This window comes from Bos taurus, chromosome 12 (genome assembly GCF_002263795.3).
Source record: "Bos taurus isolate L1 Dominette 01449 registration number 42190680 breed Hereford chromosome 12, ARS-UCD2.0, whole genome shotgun sequence".
NCBI classification, from domain to species: domain Eukaryota; kingdom Metazoa; phylum Chordata; class Mammalia; order Artiodactyla; family Bovidae; genus Bos; species Bos taurus.
This window is the reverse complement of record NC_037339.1, coordinates 76,979,431-76,992,137: the sequence shown is the minus strand read 5'-3', so window position 1 is coordinate 76,992,137 and position 12,707 is coordinate 76,979,431. Positions and strand designations below refer to the sequence as shown.

General features: G+C 37.3%; 1 protein-coding gene across 5 annotated transcripts in view; it reads right to left on the bottom strand.

Annotated features, from left to right (window-relative positions):
- PCCA (propionyl-CoA carboxylase subunit alpha) overlaps positions 1-12,707 on the bottom strand; it is a 420,685-nt gene that overhangs the window by 182,836 nt on the left and 225,142 nt on the right. For all 5 annotated transcript variants that reach the window (XM_059892112.1, NM_001083509.1, XM_024999954.2 and 2 more), the window contains 2 exons: positions 5,164-5,307; positions 3,741-3,815 (listed from right to left, as the gene is read on the bottom strand). In XM_059892112.1, the coding sequence (XP_059748095.1) occupies positions 3,741-3,815; positions 5,164-5,307 (219 nt within the window). The remainder of the gene's footprint in view (positions 1-3,740; positions 3,816-5,163; positions 5,308-12,707) is intronic.

Genomic DNA, 12,707 nt, shown 5'->3' with positions numbered 1-12,707 from the left:
AACACTTTCCTTTTCTGCCTCACCCTCTCAACTGTAAAACGCTTTTTTTTTTTTTCTGTTACTGTCAGTCCCCTGAGAATTTAATGTTTACACAGCTTTTCTCACGGCTTTGCTTTGTAAGGACACAGCCCCAATTAGAGTTCTGATTTTGCCATTTTCATGGGAGGGGGGAACAAAGCACAAGTTCAAAATATTCTTTTGAAGAAGCTGATTGCTGTTAACCAGCCAACAAGTTAGTTAGTACATCGCTGAGTCTTGTTTTCATCTCCCTGTTTGATGACAGCAGTAAGGCACAAAGGTTAGCCATGTAAAACTTTCAAATGAGCAGTTGCTGAGGATGAAATATTTATTAAATTATTGTGCTGAAGTTTTGGAATCTGAAGTATTTAAAAGCTAATCAAAACAGTCGAGACAGTCAAACATGTCCTAGGGGTCTTGAGGATAGAAGGATTCAATGGAAGCTGCTAGAACAGCAGGACTTTGATGCCCAACATGGTTAAGGAGTGGGAAGAGAAGAGGCAAATTCACGGAGCTCTTCACCTGTGGGAAGAAGCCTGCCTCATAAACAGCCGCTCATCTGTCTGCAGCAAGGCAGAAAAAGGTCAACACAGCGGCTGTTAGGCCTTTAATATTTTAATTTAGGCAATTATCAAGGGACCACATGTAGACCCTCTTGTCTAGGATATCCACATGAGAGTTCGATGATGGCTTTATTAAACGGTGACATCAAAAGATAAGCCATGGTTTCATTCTCTTAAAAAAAAAAAATCATACTACTGTTATCTTCTTTGTAAGGTTTAGGAAGATAACATTAGCACATACCCAGAGTGCTTTTATGTATATACTTGTAAAAGTGTCATGCAAAAATATAGATATTTATATTTGCATTCACATTCATATAGAAAAACCTTCATTCTAAAGGAAAGTCATTCAGCACACTTAAAACATATATTTGGCTTTCTTATTTTCTGAAAACACACTTCAGGGCATAAGTTGAAGCTCTATGAAATTCACAGTGCTTATAAAAACTAGGAAAGAATTAATAGGGCAGCTGTAAAAGCAATAATATCATAATCTGCCTACTGGCCACATTTAAATGGCTCCAAAGTGACAACTGGTGGATCAAGTTACATAACAGAAAAGACATCTCAGAACTTGCATTTTTTAAATTTTAGTAGCAAAATGTTAAGGAGATGATTTTACCAGTATGCATTATTTAAAATCATAGCATGCTTGCTAAAGCTGTGTTTAAAATTGAGACTGGTGCAAGTATTAAAACTTTTGACTTTAAACATATGCTACCATTTACTACAAAAACTGCTACAAAACTAGTGTGGAACTTTGATGTTCAATCCACTGGTAAAATAACAGACAATAAAGAGCATTTATTACGTTCATCTATAGTTCATAACCTAAATTTTTAGTTACCTTGAATAACACCATCCTAAAAGTTAAGTTACCTAGGGCTCTTAGATATAACTGTGTCTTTGTTATTTGCTAAAATTATTATCACAGAAGTTACATCATTTCCATTTATATGGTAAAATAAAGATGTATTACATATAATCAACAAATATCTTTGTAAAGCAAATTGGCATTTCCAATTTAAAACTGAAACAAAACATGAAAACTCTGATTTATAATTTACTGTTTATGCAGCCTTTTTCCAAGTGATTGTCAGCTTTTTTAAAAAGTGTTCTAATAATGAATTAAAATTCAAATTAAGTCTCCATTAAACAAAGCTTATACCAAAAATACATTTTAGCTTTTGCACTAAAACCTTTAGGAACAGAGTCAAGTGGAACTGACACCAAATTTCTGAGCAGAACAAAACTGTGGTCTGAAAATAACACATTTACAAAATATAGTGATCAAAGATAAGAAGAAACTCTTCACCTTTGCCACATAAGCAAACAGGAGACTTACAGAATGTGAAAAGCACAAACCATAAGTTAACTCTGAAGTAGGTATTCTTGTGACCAAAAAAGGTAAGCGCTGCAAAGGATCTCCTGAGTTAAAACTGATGGGGTTTAAGGCAGAAAGGAAGAAAACCCACCATCACCACCAATGCCCAAGCACCTGTGTGTGAGTCCCAAACCCTCGTTCGGAAACCTCAGGCATAATTTAAACATCTTTCTTCACACGGTGGACCCTGTGAAACTGCCAGCCGAGTCCCACCCTTCATTCTCGATTCACCTCTCCCCCTCAGCACAACTCCCAGCCCGCCATGTCTACCTGACAAGTGACAGCCCAATCTGATTAAATGCTTCCAAGGGAGGGGACTCGTGGGCCGCCATGACAGGCCAAAAGTGATCACCATGGAGATACATAATTACAGCTGTCAACGCATCTACTGTCCTGCTGGCATCAAGTTGATTGCTCCCAGCAATAATGATAGACAAAGCTTGTGTGCACGCTCCCGCACCCAGTCACTTTATCTATTCCTTGGTCCATTTAGCTGACATGCAACATTCACACAAGCAAATAACAGCAGTAAGCAGAACATTTAAGGCATTTTAATTGTTTTTTCTTTCTATGGATGGCTCACAACTGCAAATGTTATTACATAAAACTCCTGCTGCAGCATTAATTGAAGAAAGATTTGGTGGGACAAAGACCGTAGGGGGTAGAGTTTGTCCATTATCACTTGTACTTTCAACAGGTCTCACGTTTGAAAATTGCAAATTGCAAAAACTTGCGAGGGCAAAATGTTTGACATCCTGTTAGCTGTTACAACATGGTGAAAACTTCTAACAACTCGAGTAATCATTATGAATTCTTATTTAATACTTTTTTTCTTTGATTAAAAAAATGCTTAGATATGTCCCTATGATACTTGTTTTCTCATCTGCTATTTAACGTCACACAATGCCTGTTAAATCTTTACAATTTTTTTTTCTGCCTTCAGGCTTTGAACACAGCATGGAGTCTCCAAGCCTGGAAAGGGTCAAGTCCCTTTAGAAAGCACATGGGCAAAAACAATTTAAAAAGTGAAATAAATCATATATCCAACAACATCTTCAAATTCAGAATTCTTCCTGTAATCTTTCACCATCTTCATACCAGTAATCAAACGGAATAATCATATTCACAGATGGTACAGCCTTGTCAGCCACTAGCTAACATAATGTCACAAATATACACACTTATTACCTTGATTAACAGAAAAGGTACATCCTTGTTCTTTTTATGCAAGAAAAATGATTTAAATAATAGCCATTAAATACAGAAATATAAATGAAGTGAGCACTGGTCACTCGTAAGTGGTATACATACTGTGTACTTCTTAAAGTCCTTGACACGTAACAGAATGAGGCACGTTTTGCTTTCCTTAATCCATTTCAATTAACGAGCTGATTTTGTGCTGGAATTTCTTGACATCTGACTATATAGGGGAAGCTGAATTAGATTTATTGAAAAGATTACATTGTAATATAGGAAAGTCATTCCCCATTCTTAGGATGCCACAAACTTCTTCATTACAATTTTCAGAAGAACTGGGAACACTGGGAACTATCATTTATTTAGAAGCCAGTTGTCTCCAGACTTCCCTATTAGGTGAATTCTGACTTTCCTGCACATCATAAAGCACAAAATATTAAAAACAAAAAACTGTGATTCCCCATGAATTTCACTTGTCATTCAATTTACACCCTTTGGTGTTGACAAGCTTTAACATAAAAGTGTGACATAAATCAAGATTTTAACCTCTCACTTGGTATTGCAGCTTAATGACTTACACCAGGTAGATGTATTGGTTCTTCATACTGAGACAATCTCCCAACAGACGGCAAACCAAAAGACTTGTAGGGGTCCTGAAAGTTCAAAGAACAGGAAGCACAGCCTTTGAAATATAAATCAGCACAAGTAAGGTTAAATATTTGTACAATGAAGAAGCATTTTGGGGCATATTTACCAAATCACAGATTTCAGAATATTATTGTCTTCTCGCTCTAGACAACTTAGAAGTGTATTTAAAAAATCAAACAGAACTAAAAGCAGAATTTAGCCTGACCTTGATCATACTTTATTGAAACTGGTAAAATTCCAACTTTTTATAAATCTTCTTAGAATGCCTTGGGCAAAAATAAAATAACCTAGGCGCTACATCAAAACACACTCAAGTTCAGAGCAACAAATGCAGTGCACTGAAGATATTTGTTTTTCTTCCTCTCAAAACAGCTCACATATGGCAAGACTTGCGCGTTCTGATTCTCCAAATAAAGACCTGAAAAGTAACTCTGCATGTGCTTCTGGATAAACGCTCCATTTGTAAATATCTTAGATCATCAGAATAAATATTAAGTAAGTTCAGTATCATAATAGGGAAGAAAAAGAATACCACTCAAAATATAATGCAAAGAAAACTAACTAAGCCAAGAACTATTTCTCAAGATCCTTGAAAAGCATTCCAAAACAAGGTCCAGGATTGTTAAAACACAGATACTACTAATTTGCTTTTTATTTTACAGACAGGCTTCAATGTCTAAAAGTAAGAGATGGCATTAATGTTTCCTTGCATTTTTGTTTTAGTCATTTGAGAGAAGCATTTTCAGATGCTGGCTGCTTAATTATGTGGTTAATATAGTTATAAAATAATATTAAAGCACTGAACTGAGAGTTTATGAGTAAAATCCATAATTAAAATTGTAATTAAGAGCTTTGCAATTTAAATTTTAGTTGTGATTATTCATGTAAGAAATAAAAGTATTAGGGGGGAAACTGTTAAAAAAAATTAAACACTGAATTAACAACTGATGTGTAACTAGGGTAGCTCTTTAACATACACACAGAAATAAATGCTCCTGTTTATTTTCAATGTGGTTTGAAAATAAGCAAACAAAACAAAACCCACGGTCCATTCAAGCACAAGAATATTAAACTAATTCTTTCTCGCTCCTTAAACTGATTAGAAGCTATTCTTCCATCCAGAAACAACACATGAAAATTAATTAAACTCAATCCTTTAAAACTATTTTGAGTTATGTCAAAATGATCTAACCTTTCTTTTTCTGGTTCAGCTCTGAATTACATAATCAAATACTTGACTCCAAGTTACAGGACGCTGACTTTACCTTGTTGTTTAGTTATACGTGGTCCCATGACTCGGGACACAAACACCACCCTTCCTCCCATCATCCCTCCTCCCAGTGTTCGCTTTACCTCGGCATAAACTCGACATTCGACCGCCCAGCCGTTGATGGGAATATCGGCTTGTTTGTGCCTGAGAGGGTAACCCTTGGCAACACGTATCATTTCTTGGACCAGGTCCAGGCCAGTGATGCATTCTGTGACGGGATGCTCAACCTACAAGGACAAGACCTGCCCGTCAGTAGGTGTGGTGGTGGTGGTCCAGTCACTCAGTCGTGTCCCACTCTTTTGCGACCCCATGGGTTGCAGCCCACCAGGCTCCTCTGTACATGGGACTTCCCAGGCAAGAATACTAGAGTGAGATGCCATTTCCTTCTCCAGTGGATTTTCCAGACTCGGGGATCAAACCCATGTCTCCTGAATTGAAGGCAGATGCTTTACTACTAAGCCACCAGGGAAGCTCCAACAGATGTAGGAAAAAGTAAATAAATAGAAATAAGCAGGGACAATGTCAGCAATTTCTGGGTAAAATGAGGTTAATTATAATCATAGTTGACTTGAAAACTATCTAAGAATAAAATTAAAGCATCGATACCATATAGTACAAAGCTGGGTGAGAAAAACAGACACCCCAAAAGTGTTTGTAAACTGTCTCTACTACTTTTCCCAGTGTTTATTTTGATGGGGTTCAACCAGGTTCAACATTTTTAATTTTATACTAATTCTTCACTGACGATTACATATTTATAGCTAGCGTCCTCAGTGTGGCTGATCATCAGCCTGTTCTGCTACACTTAGCACGGCATCCGCAGAGGCAGCTTACGCTTTTCCACAGCACTAGTCCAGCCTGAGTCTCACCCACTCGCACGCTTTCACTAACCTGTCCTGACAAGCAACCAGATTAGCGTACTCTTGCATCAATGCAGTGTAGCAGAAAGGAGCAGATGGATCCTGCAGGTTGTTCTCCCTCCAGACCGGCGTGGGGAGTGCTTAGCATGCACAATGGCAACACTGAGCCAGTGAAATCACTGCTCTCTCAGCAAACTGCTGATAACTATTTTGGATGATGCTGTCATGGGGATCCCTGGCCTTCCACCCAGCGCATGGGATGCACATGTACAGAAACATGCACAAACATACAGGGATACCAACAGACACACTGTTATCAATCTGATCGATTGCTGACGAGATCCTGAACTTAACTGAGCTAAAATAAAGCCACTGAGGGTGTTGGTAAAGGGCAGGTCCTCTGCCTTCCATCTAAAGCCTTGAATAAGTTTTGAGAATATCAACTTTGGCCACATCAGCTGCTTCAATACCAGTTTCCTTTCTCATGAAAATTAAGCATGTTTTAAAAGCACTTCACTATAGTTTCTTTATCATGACATGTTATATTTCATACACTCTGACATGCGAAAAGGTCAATGAACAGACCAATTGTCTTTCCATCTTCAACTACACTAATTGAAGGACAGGACTTAGTCATTATAATAATCTTGAAGCTTATCATAAGCAGACAATGCCACGGTCTTAAAAAAAAAAAAGCTTTGTAAAAATAAACAGATGGCATCCATAATTAGCTCTGTGTGTGTTATGAGTTTGTTTACAGTTTCAACAACATTTTAAGACATTTTGACATAATTTTAATGACAAATCATCACTAAAATAAGCATCTACCCTTTGTAAAATATACGTAACACTTAAGTAAAGATTTTATTAGATAGTTTAGAATCTATATTCTTAAAAGCAAAACATGGTTTTGAGAGAAACAAGGTTCTGTATGATAAACATAATAAAAAAGGAACAAATGTAAAGCCATTCTATTATTGCTGGAAATGAATTTCACGTGAGAATGCATCTTACCACCCTAACTATTCAACCTACTATGTGACCAAGGGCTTTTTATATTAATACTATCCACTACCTTTGTTAAGTAAGAAAACATTTTTAAAAGCTCACAAAATGATTTAATTTCATCCTTCTATATCTATCGCTCAGAAAAGCACATACTATATACTAGACAAGGAAATATACATTAAAGGAATGAAGGAAAGAGTGGCAAATTCAGAGCCATGTCTCTAGTAAGTGGTAGAGGCAGGGTTGGAATCTCATCCCTCCAGAGGTGATATGAGCTGCCTGTTCTTCCTCATGGAAAAATGGATATGAAAGTATGTAGTAAAGATAAACAGCTAAACAATTATGTACTGTTACCTTTTATAAAATACATGATTATGAAAGGCTAAAGACCCAAATTCATTGTAAGGCTCTGTTACACCTTAGAAAACCTCCTTATAACTCCTTATAACTTATAACCTCCTTATTACTCCTTATAACTTATAACCTCCTTATAACTCCTTATAACTGTATAGGAAAAAAGTTTATTAAACTTCTATTGAATAGAATCTAAAATTGGACCCACTTTAACCCAATTTAGAGTTATATAACAGTAACACAACATTTTATAATCTTAGTGAGCCGCAATTATTACAAAATAAAATCAGCAGACAACTAAAATAACAGCTACCTACTAAAGACAAAATCATTAAAGAATTTTTTAAAAATATCCACTGAGGTTCAAGTATTGTTAAAGTACACAAAGTAGTCTGATGTACCTAAATTTTTCAGATAACAGAAATACGTCTTTTTAAAGGAAAACATAAATTTAAACATTTTTAAGAGAAATCCTTCTAAATACATTTTAACAGAATTCCAAAGTTATTCAACAGGATATGTGAAGCATTTCCTTTAGACCCTGTATTATTATTATCATCGGGCATCTTATAATTAAAACACTGACTAAATAACCATGTCTACCCCCCATTCCTGAAAACTTAAAAATAGGTTCCCTGTGCAAGTTAAACTCAATGCTTAAGAAGAACAGAGGTTACAAAGAGAAAAAATCATTCCCACGCCAAAACATAATTCATTAAATGTTTTAAAAATATCATTAAATAAAACAAAAAAGAAAGAAAAGGAAGGGAAGGGGGTAAAATCAATGGAAAGTAAAGGTTAACTGAAACAAAAGGTTATAAGAAGAAAAAAACACTGGCTTCTGGTAAACCAACAAATTCATCATGTCCAACCTAGAACACCATGTCCAACCTAGAATAAAAAACAACCTCTGAAAGTATGATGTTAATAAACATCTATTCTGAGGACTACTGTGTCGGGGGAGTACAAGGTTTCTGAGTAACTTCTATTTGGGAAACACTGAGTTAATCTAAGTTAAACAGGCTTTTGCTTTTTTTGAAAGACTCCTCAAACACATTAATCTGTAAATACGCCACAGGACTCTCTGAAAGGAGACTGTACAGCATTTATTTAACTGCACACCTCCTCCTTTTGCAGACAATCTTTATGGATTGAGAATTCCAAAGAACACACATTTAGAAACAATGCCTTAAAGATTCAAAATACTGGGTTGGCCAAAATGGTTGTTCGGGTTTTTCTGGAACATTGTACAGAAAAACCTGAATAAAATTTCTGGCTAACACACTACAAAACCCAATTCCCTTATGTGACTCTATCCTCGCCAAACAAATTGTTGGTCTTCACACATCAATTTCCTGCCCCAAAGAAATAAGTGCTAGTTCCAAGAAACGTATGAATGAAGGATCTTCCAGATAGTACGACTGTGCATTAGAGAGTAATATACTGACATCCTAGTACATGAAACCTTGGGGTTTGGGCAGCAAAATTAATACCTAGCCAAAAAAGCGAGTGAGAAGGAGAGAAAACATACACACACACACACACACACACACACACACAAACCCAAAAAAAGAGTGAAAGTCACTCAGTTGTGTCCGACTCTTTGCAACCCCATGGACTATACATACAGTCCATGGAATTCTCCAGGTCAGAATACTGGAGTGGGCAGCCTTTCCCTTCTCCAGGGCATCTCCCCAACCCAGGGATCAAAGCCATGTCTCCTGCATTACGGGCAGATTCTTTACCAGCTGAGCCACAAGGGAAGCCCAAGAATCCTGGAGTGAGTAGCCTATCCCTTCTCCAGCAGATCTTCCTGACCCAGGAATCGAACCAGGATGTCATGCATTGCAGGCAGATTCTTTACCAACTGAGCTATGAGGGAAGCCCATCCAAATCAGAATTTAATTCTCCAAGGCAAATTATTGACTGGGATGTATTTATCAGGTCAATGCCACCTTGGAGGTTCTGCTGCTGCTATTAGTTGCTAAATCGTGTCTGACTCTTTGCAACTCGATGGACTGTAGCCTCCAGACTCCTCTGTCCATGGAATTTTCCAGGCAAGAATACTGTAGTGGGTTGTTTTCTTCTCCAGGGGATCTTCCTGACTCAGGAATCGAATGTGCACCTCCTACACTGGCAGGTGGATTCTTTACCACTGAGCCACCTAGGAAGTCTCGCAGGTTCTATCAAGAGCTTATAAATCAGCACTGGCAATGCCAATTATGAACCTCGTTATGAATCTTTTATTCAAACAGGTACAAATGACGATCATCAAATGCTATGTTAAGATCCATAATCACACTCAAAATCTATGAGTATGTATAGTTATATATGCCTACATTAGATGGTCACGGCCAGCCAGTTTTTTATAGATCTATTTGCAAATTTACTTTAGTTGTCTTCTCAGTCACCATCAAACTGTCACTACTGTCAGTATTTGAGTCTAGATTTCTTGCCACTCCCTCTAATTTTTTGCTTCAAATGTATTTCCCCCCAAAAAATGAATAACTGAGCTTATCAAATGCAATGGCAAAGTAAACCAGGTTTCACTTCACATGAGTACTTGATGTATCAAATTTCAATAGTAATAAACTTAGAAAAGCTAAATGTTTCTGGAATTGTGTTGTCATTATCTGCCTTTGTAAAAGTTATAATCATAAATTCTGCCACTGCCACTGTGATCTTTAGCTTTATTCCTCCTCAAATACCAACTGCGTGCGTGCATGCTAAGTCACTTCAGTTGTGTACAACTCTTTGCGACCCTACAGACCACAGCCCACCAGGCTCCTCTCTCCATGGGATTCTCCTGGCAAGAACATTAGAGTGGGCTGCCATGCCCTCCTCCAGGGGATCTTCCTGGTGATCTTCCAGTGATCGAACCTGCATCTCTCAAGTCGCCTGCATTGGCAGGTAGGCTCTTTACCACTAGGACCACCTGGGAAGTCCTAAATACCAATCAGGAAGTATCCAAAACTAGTGAAGGGAAGACAGATATTTCCAGAGTCATAAAGTCCTAAAGTATCCACCTATAAAATACCTTCATTAATGACAAGGGGAGAAACACGAACATTACGGTGGGGAAATCCAAGACATGCCACCTTAACCAAGGCAACATCACCAGTAATGGGATAAACAGACACTGCATGTCTCCTATAATGGTCCTCATGGAAGAACGGCATTTCTGTAATATTCTTGCTGAATATGCAATGTCCGGATATACTCAAGAGAAAAAAAGACAAACACAAAATGAGGGACACTCTATAAAACAAATGGCCTGTGCTCATTTTAAAAAATGTCAAGGTCATAGGTGACCAAACAAAAGACTAAGGAACTGCTCCAGATAAAGACTAAAGAGTCATGGCAAGCAGACACAACATAGGATCCGGAACCAATATTAAAATGTTGTAATTTTACTATAAAAGACATTTGTGCACAACTAGTGACACGTGAAGATGATCTGTGGACTGGGAGAGAGCAATATGTCATTGTTAGTATTCTGACGTTGATAATGGTACTGTGGCAACGTAAAAGAGCTTTCTTGTTTTTAGGGGATACATGTTTAGAGGTAAAGGAGCACCAGGCCTACAACTTACTCTGAAATGTTTCAGGTAAAGAGGACAGAGAGAAATTAAGATATGGGTATAGGATAAAAATAAAGCAAACGTAAATGTTAGTAAAGGGTGTTCAGATATTTTTAGTAATGTTTAGAAATTTTATAGACATCAGAAATAATTGTAAAATAAAACTTAATAAAAGTTAGAGCAACATCACCAAAGTTTTTGTTTTTATATTATGAAACATTATTAAGGTAAAGGTATCTGACTTGATTGACATTATCGTCTCTTCAATCAGAACCCTTCCACTGCGCTAAATAACCAAAAGCAGATAATTTGCTCAATGTGTTTTCTCTGACTTAAACTTTTAAATATACTTTATTATGCTGATTATCTAATAATTCTAAAGATTGTAAGAATGGGTAACTACATAACAGGCAAGCATTCCTCAAGGGGAATAAGATTCAGGCAAATTTTAATTACATACTGAAGTTAACTTCAAATGAATATTAACACTGAGGCATGTTTAAAAGTTTAAATGGGTGCTTCATTTAGATGTTTGTAACAAAACCCACCCTACTAAAGAATTACATAATTACTCAAGGTTACAGACGCTTGCTCCTTGAAAGAAAAGCTATGACAAACCTAGACAGCGTATTAAAGAGCAGAGACATCATTTTGCTGACAAAGGTCCATATAGCCACAGCTATGGTTTTTCCAGTAGTTGTGTACAGATATGAGAGTTGGACCATAAAGAAGGCTGAGCACCAAAGAATTGATGCTTTCAAATTGAGAGTCCCTTGGACTGCAAGATCAAACCAGTCACTCCTAAAGGAAATCAACCCTGAATGTTCACTGGAAGGACTCATGCTGAAGTTGAACCTCCACTACTTTGGCCACTTGATGTGAAGAGCTGACTCATTGGAAAGGACCCTGATGCTGGGAAAAACAGGGCAGGAGGAGAAGGGGACGACAGAGGATGAGATGGTTGGATGGCATCACCAACTCAATGGACATGATTTTGAGCAAATTCAGCAAGACAGTGAAGGACAGGGAAGCCTGGAATGCTGCAGTCCATGAGGTCGCAAAGAGTTGGACACAACTTAGTAACTCAACAACAACCACAAGTTTAAAAGAGGAGAAAGTCCTAAAGAGTGAGGAGAGGCATCAGACCAATGAACTATGTGTTAACTTGGCCGTTATACAGAAAGAGGGTGATGTAAAGTGTTCACAGTTCCTTAAACAGAGGGTAGGTTTTTTTTTAGGTGTTAAGTGGAGGCCCAGCTGCTTAGTCCAGGCAGCAGCTGTCCCTAAAAGCAGAAGACCCATGTACACATCATAACTAACATCTGCATGGCACTGAAATTTATCAAACCTCTCCATGTTCATGAACTTGCTCTCTGTTTCACTGTCATTTTACAGACAAGACACTTGAGATACTCACAAGAAGTGTGTGGTAAGAGAATGCTCTAACATCCAAATAATATTATGTTAAATTAACATAACTTAAAGTAACTTCTTTATTAAATACAAGTCTAATTGACAGATACTACAAAGACCCAGATTGTGAAAGCCATCTTTTGAAAGAACTTGTTCGATTCAACTGAGCAAAGCAGTATAGGTATGATTACCTGATGAGATATGAGGAAATTGTCCTGTTACATAAAATTGTGTTTCATAATGGTATTTGGCATAATAGGTCTCTATCTTTTTTCGTTTGTTGTTATTCTGGCCTGAAAGGACAACTGATGTCATTATTTTTGGTTTTGCGCTTTCAGGTCAGAGACAGTCTTTGTCCAAAATGGAATCTAACATATACCTATTAAAATACTGAAACTCTACCTCCTGGGA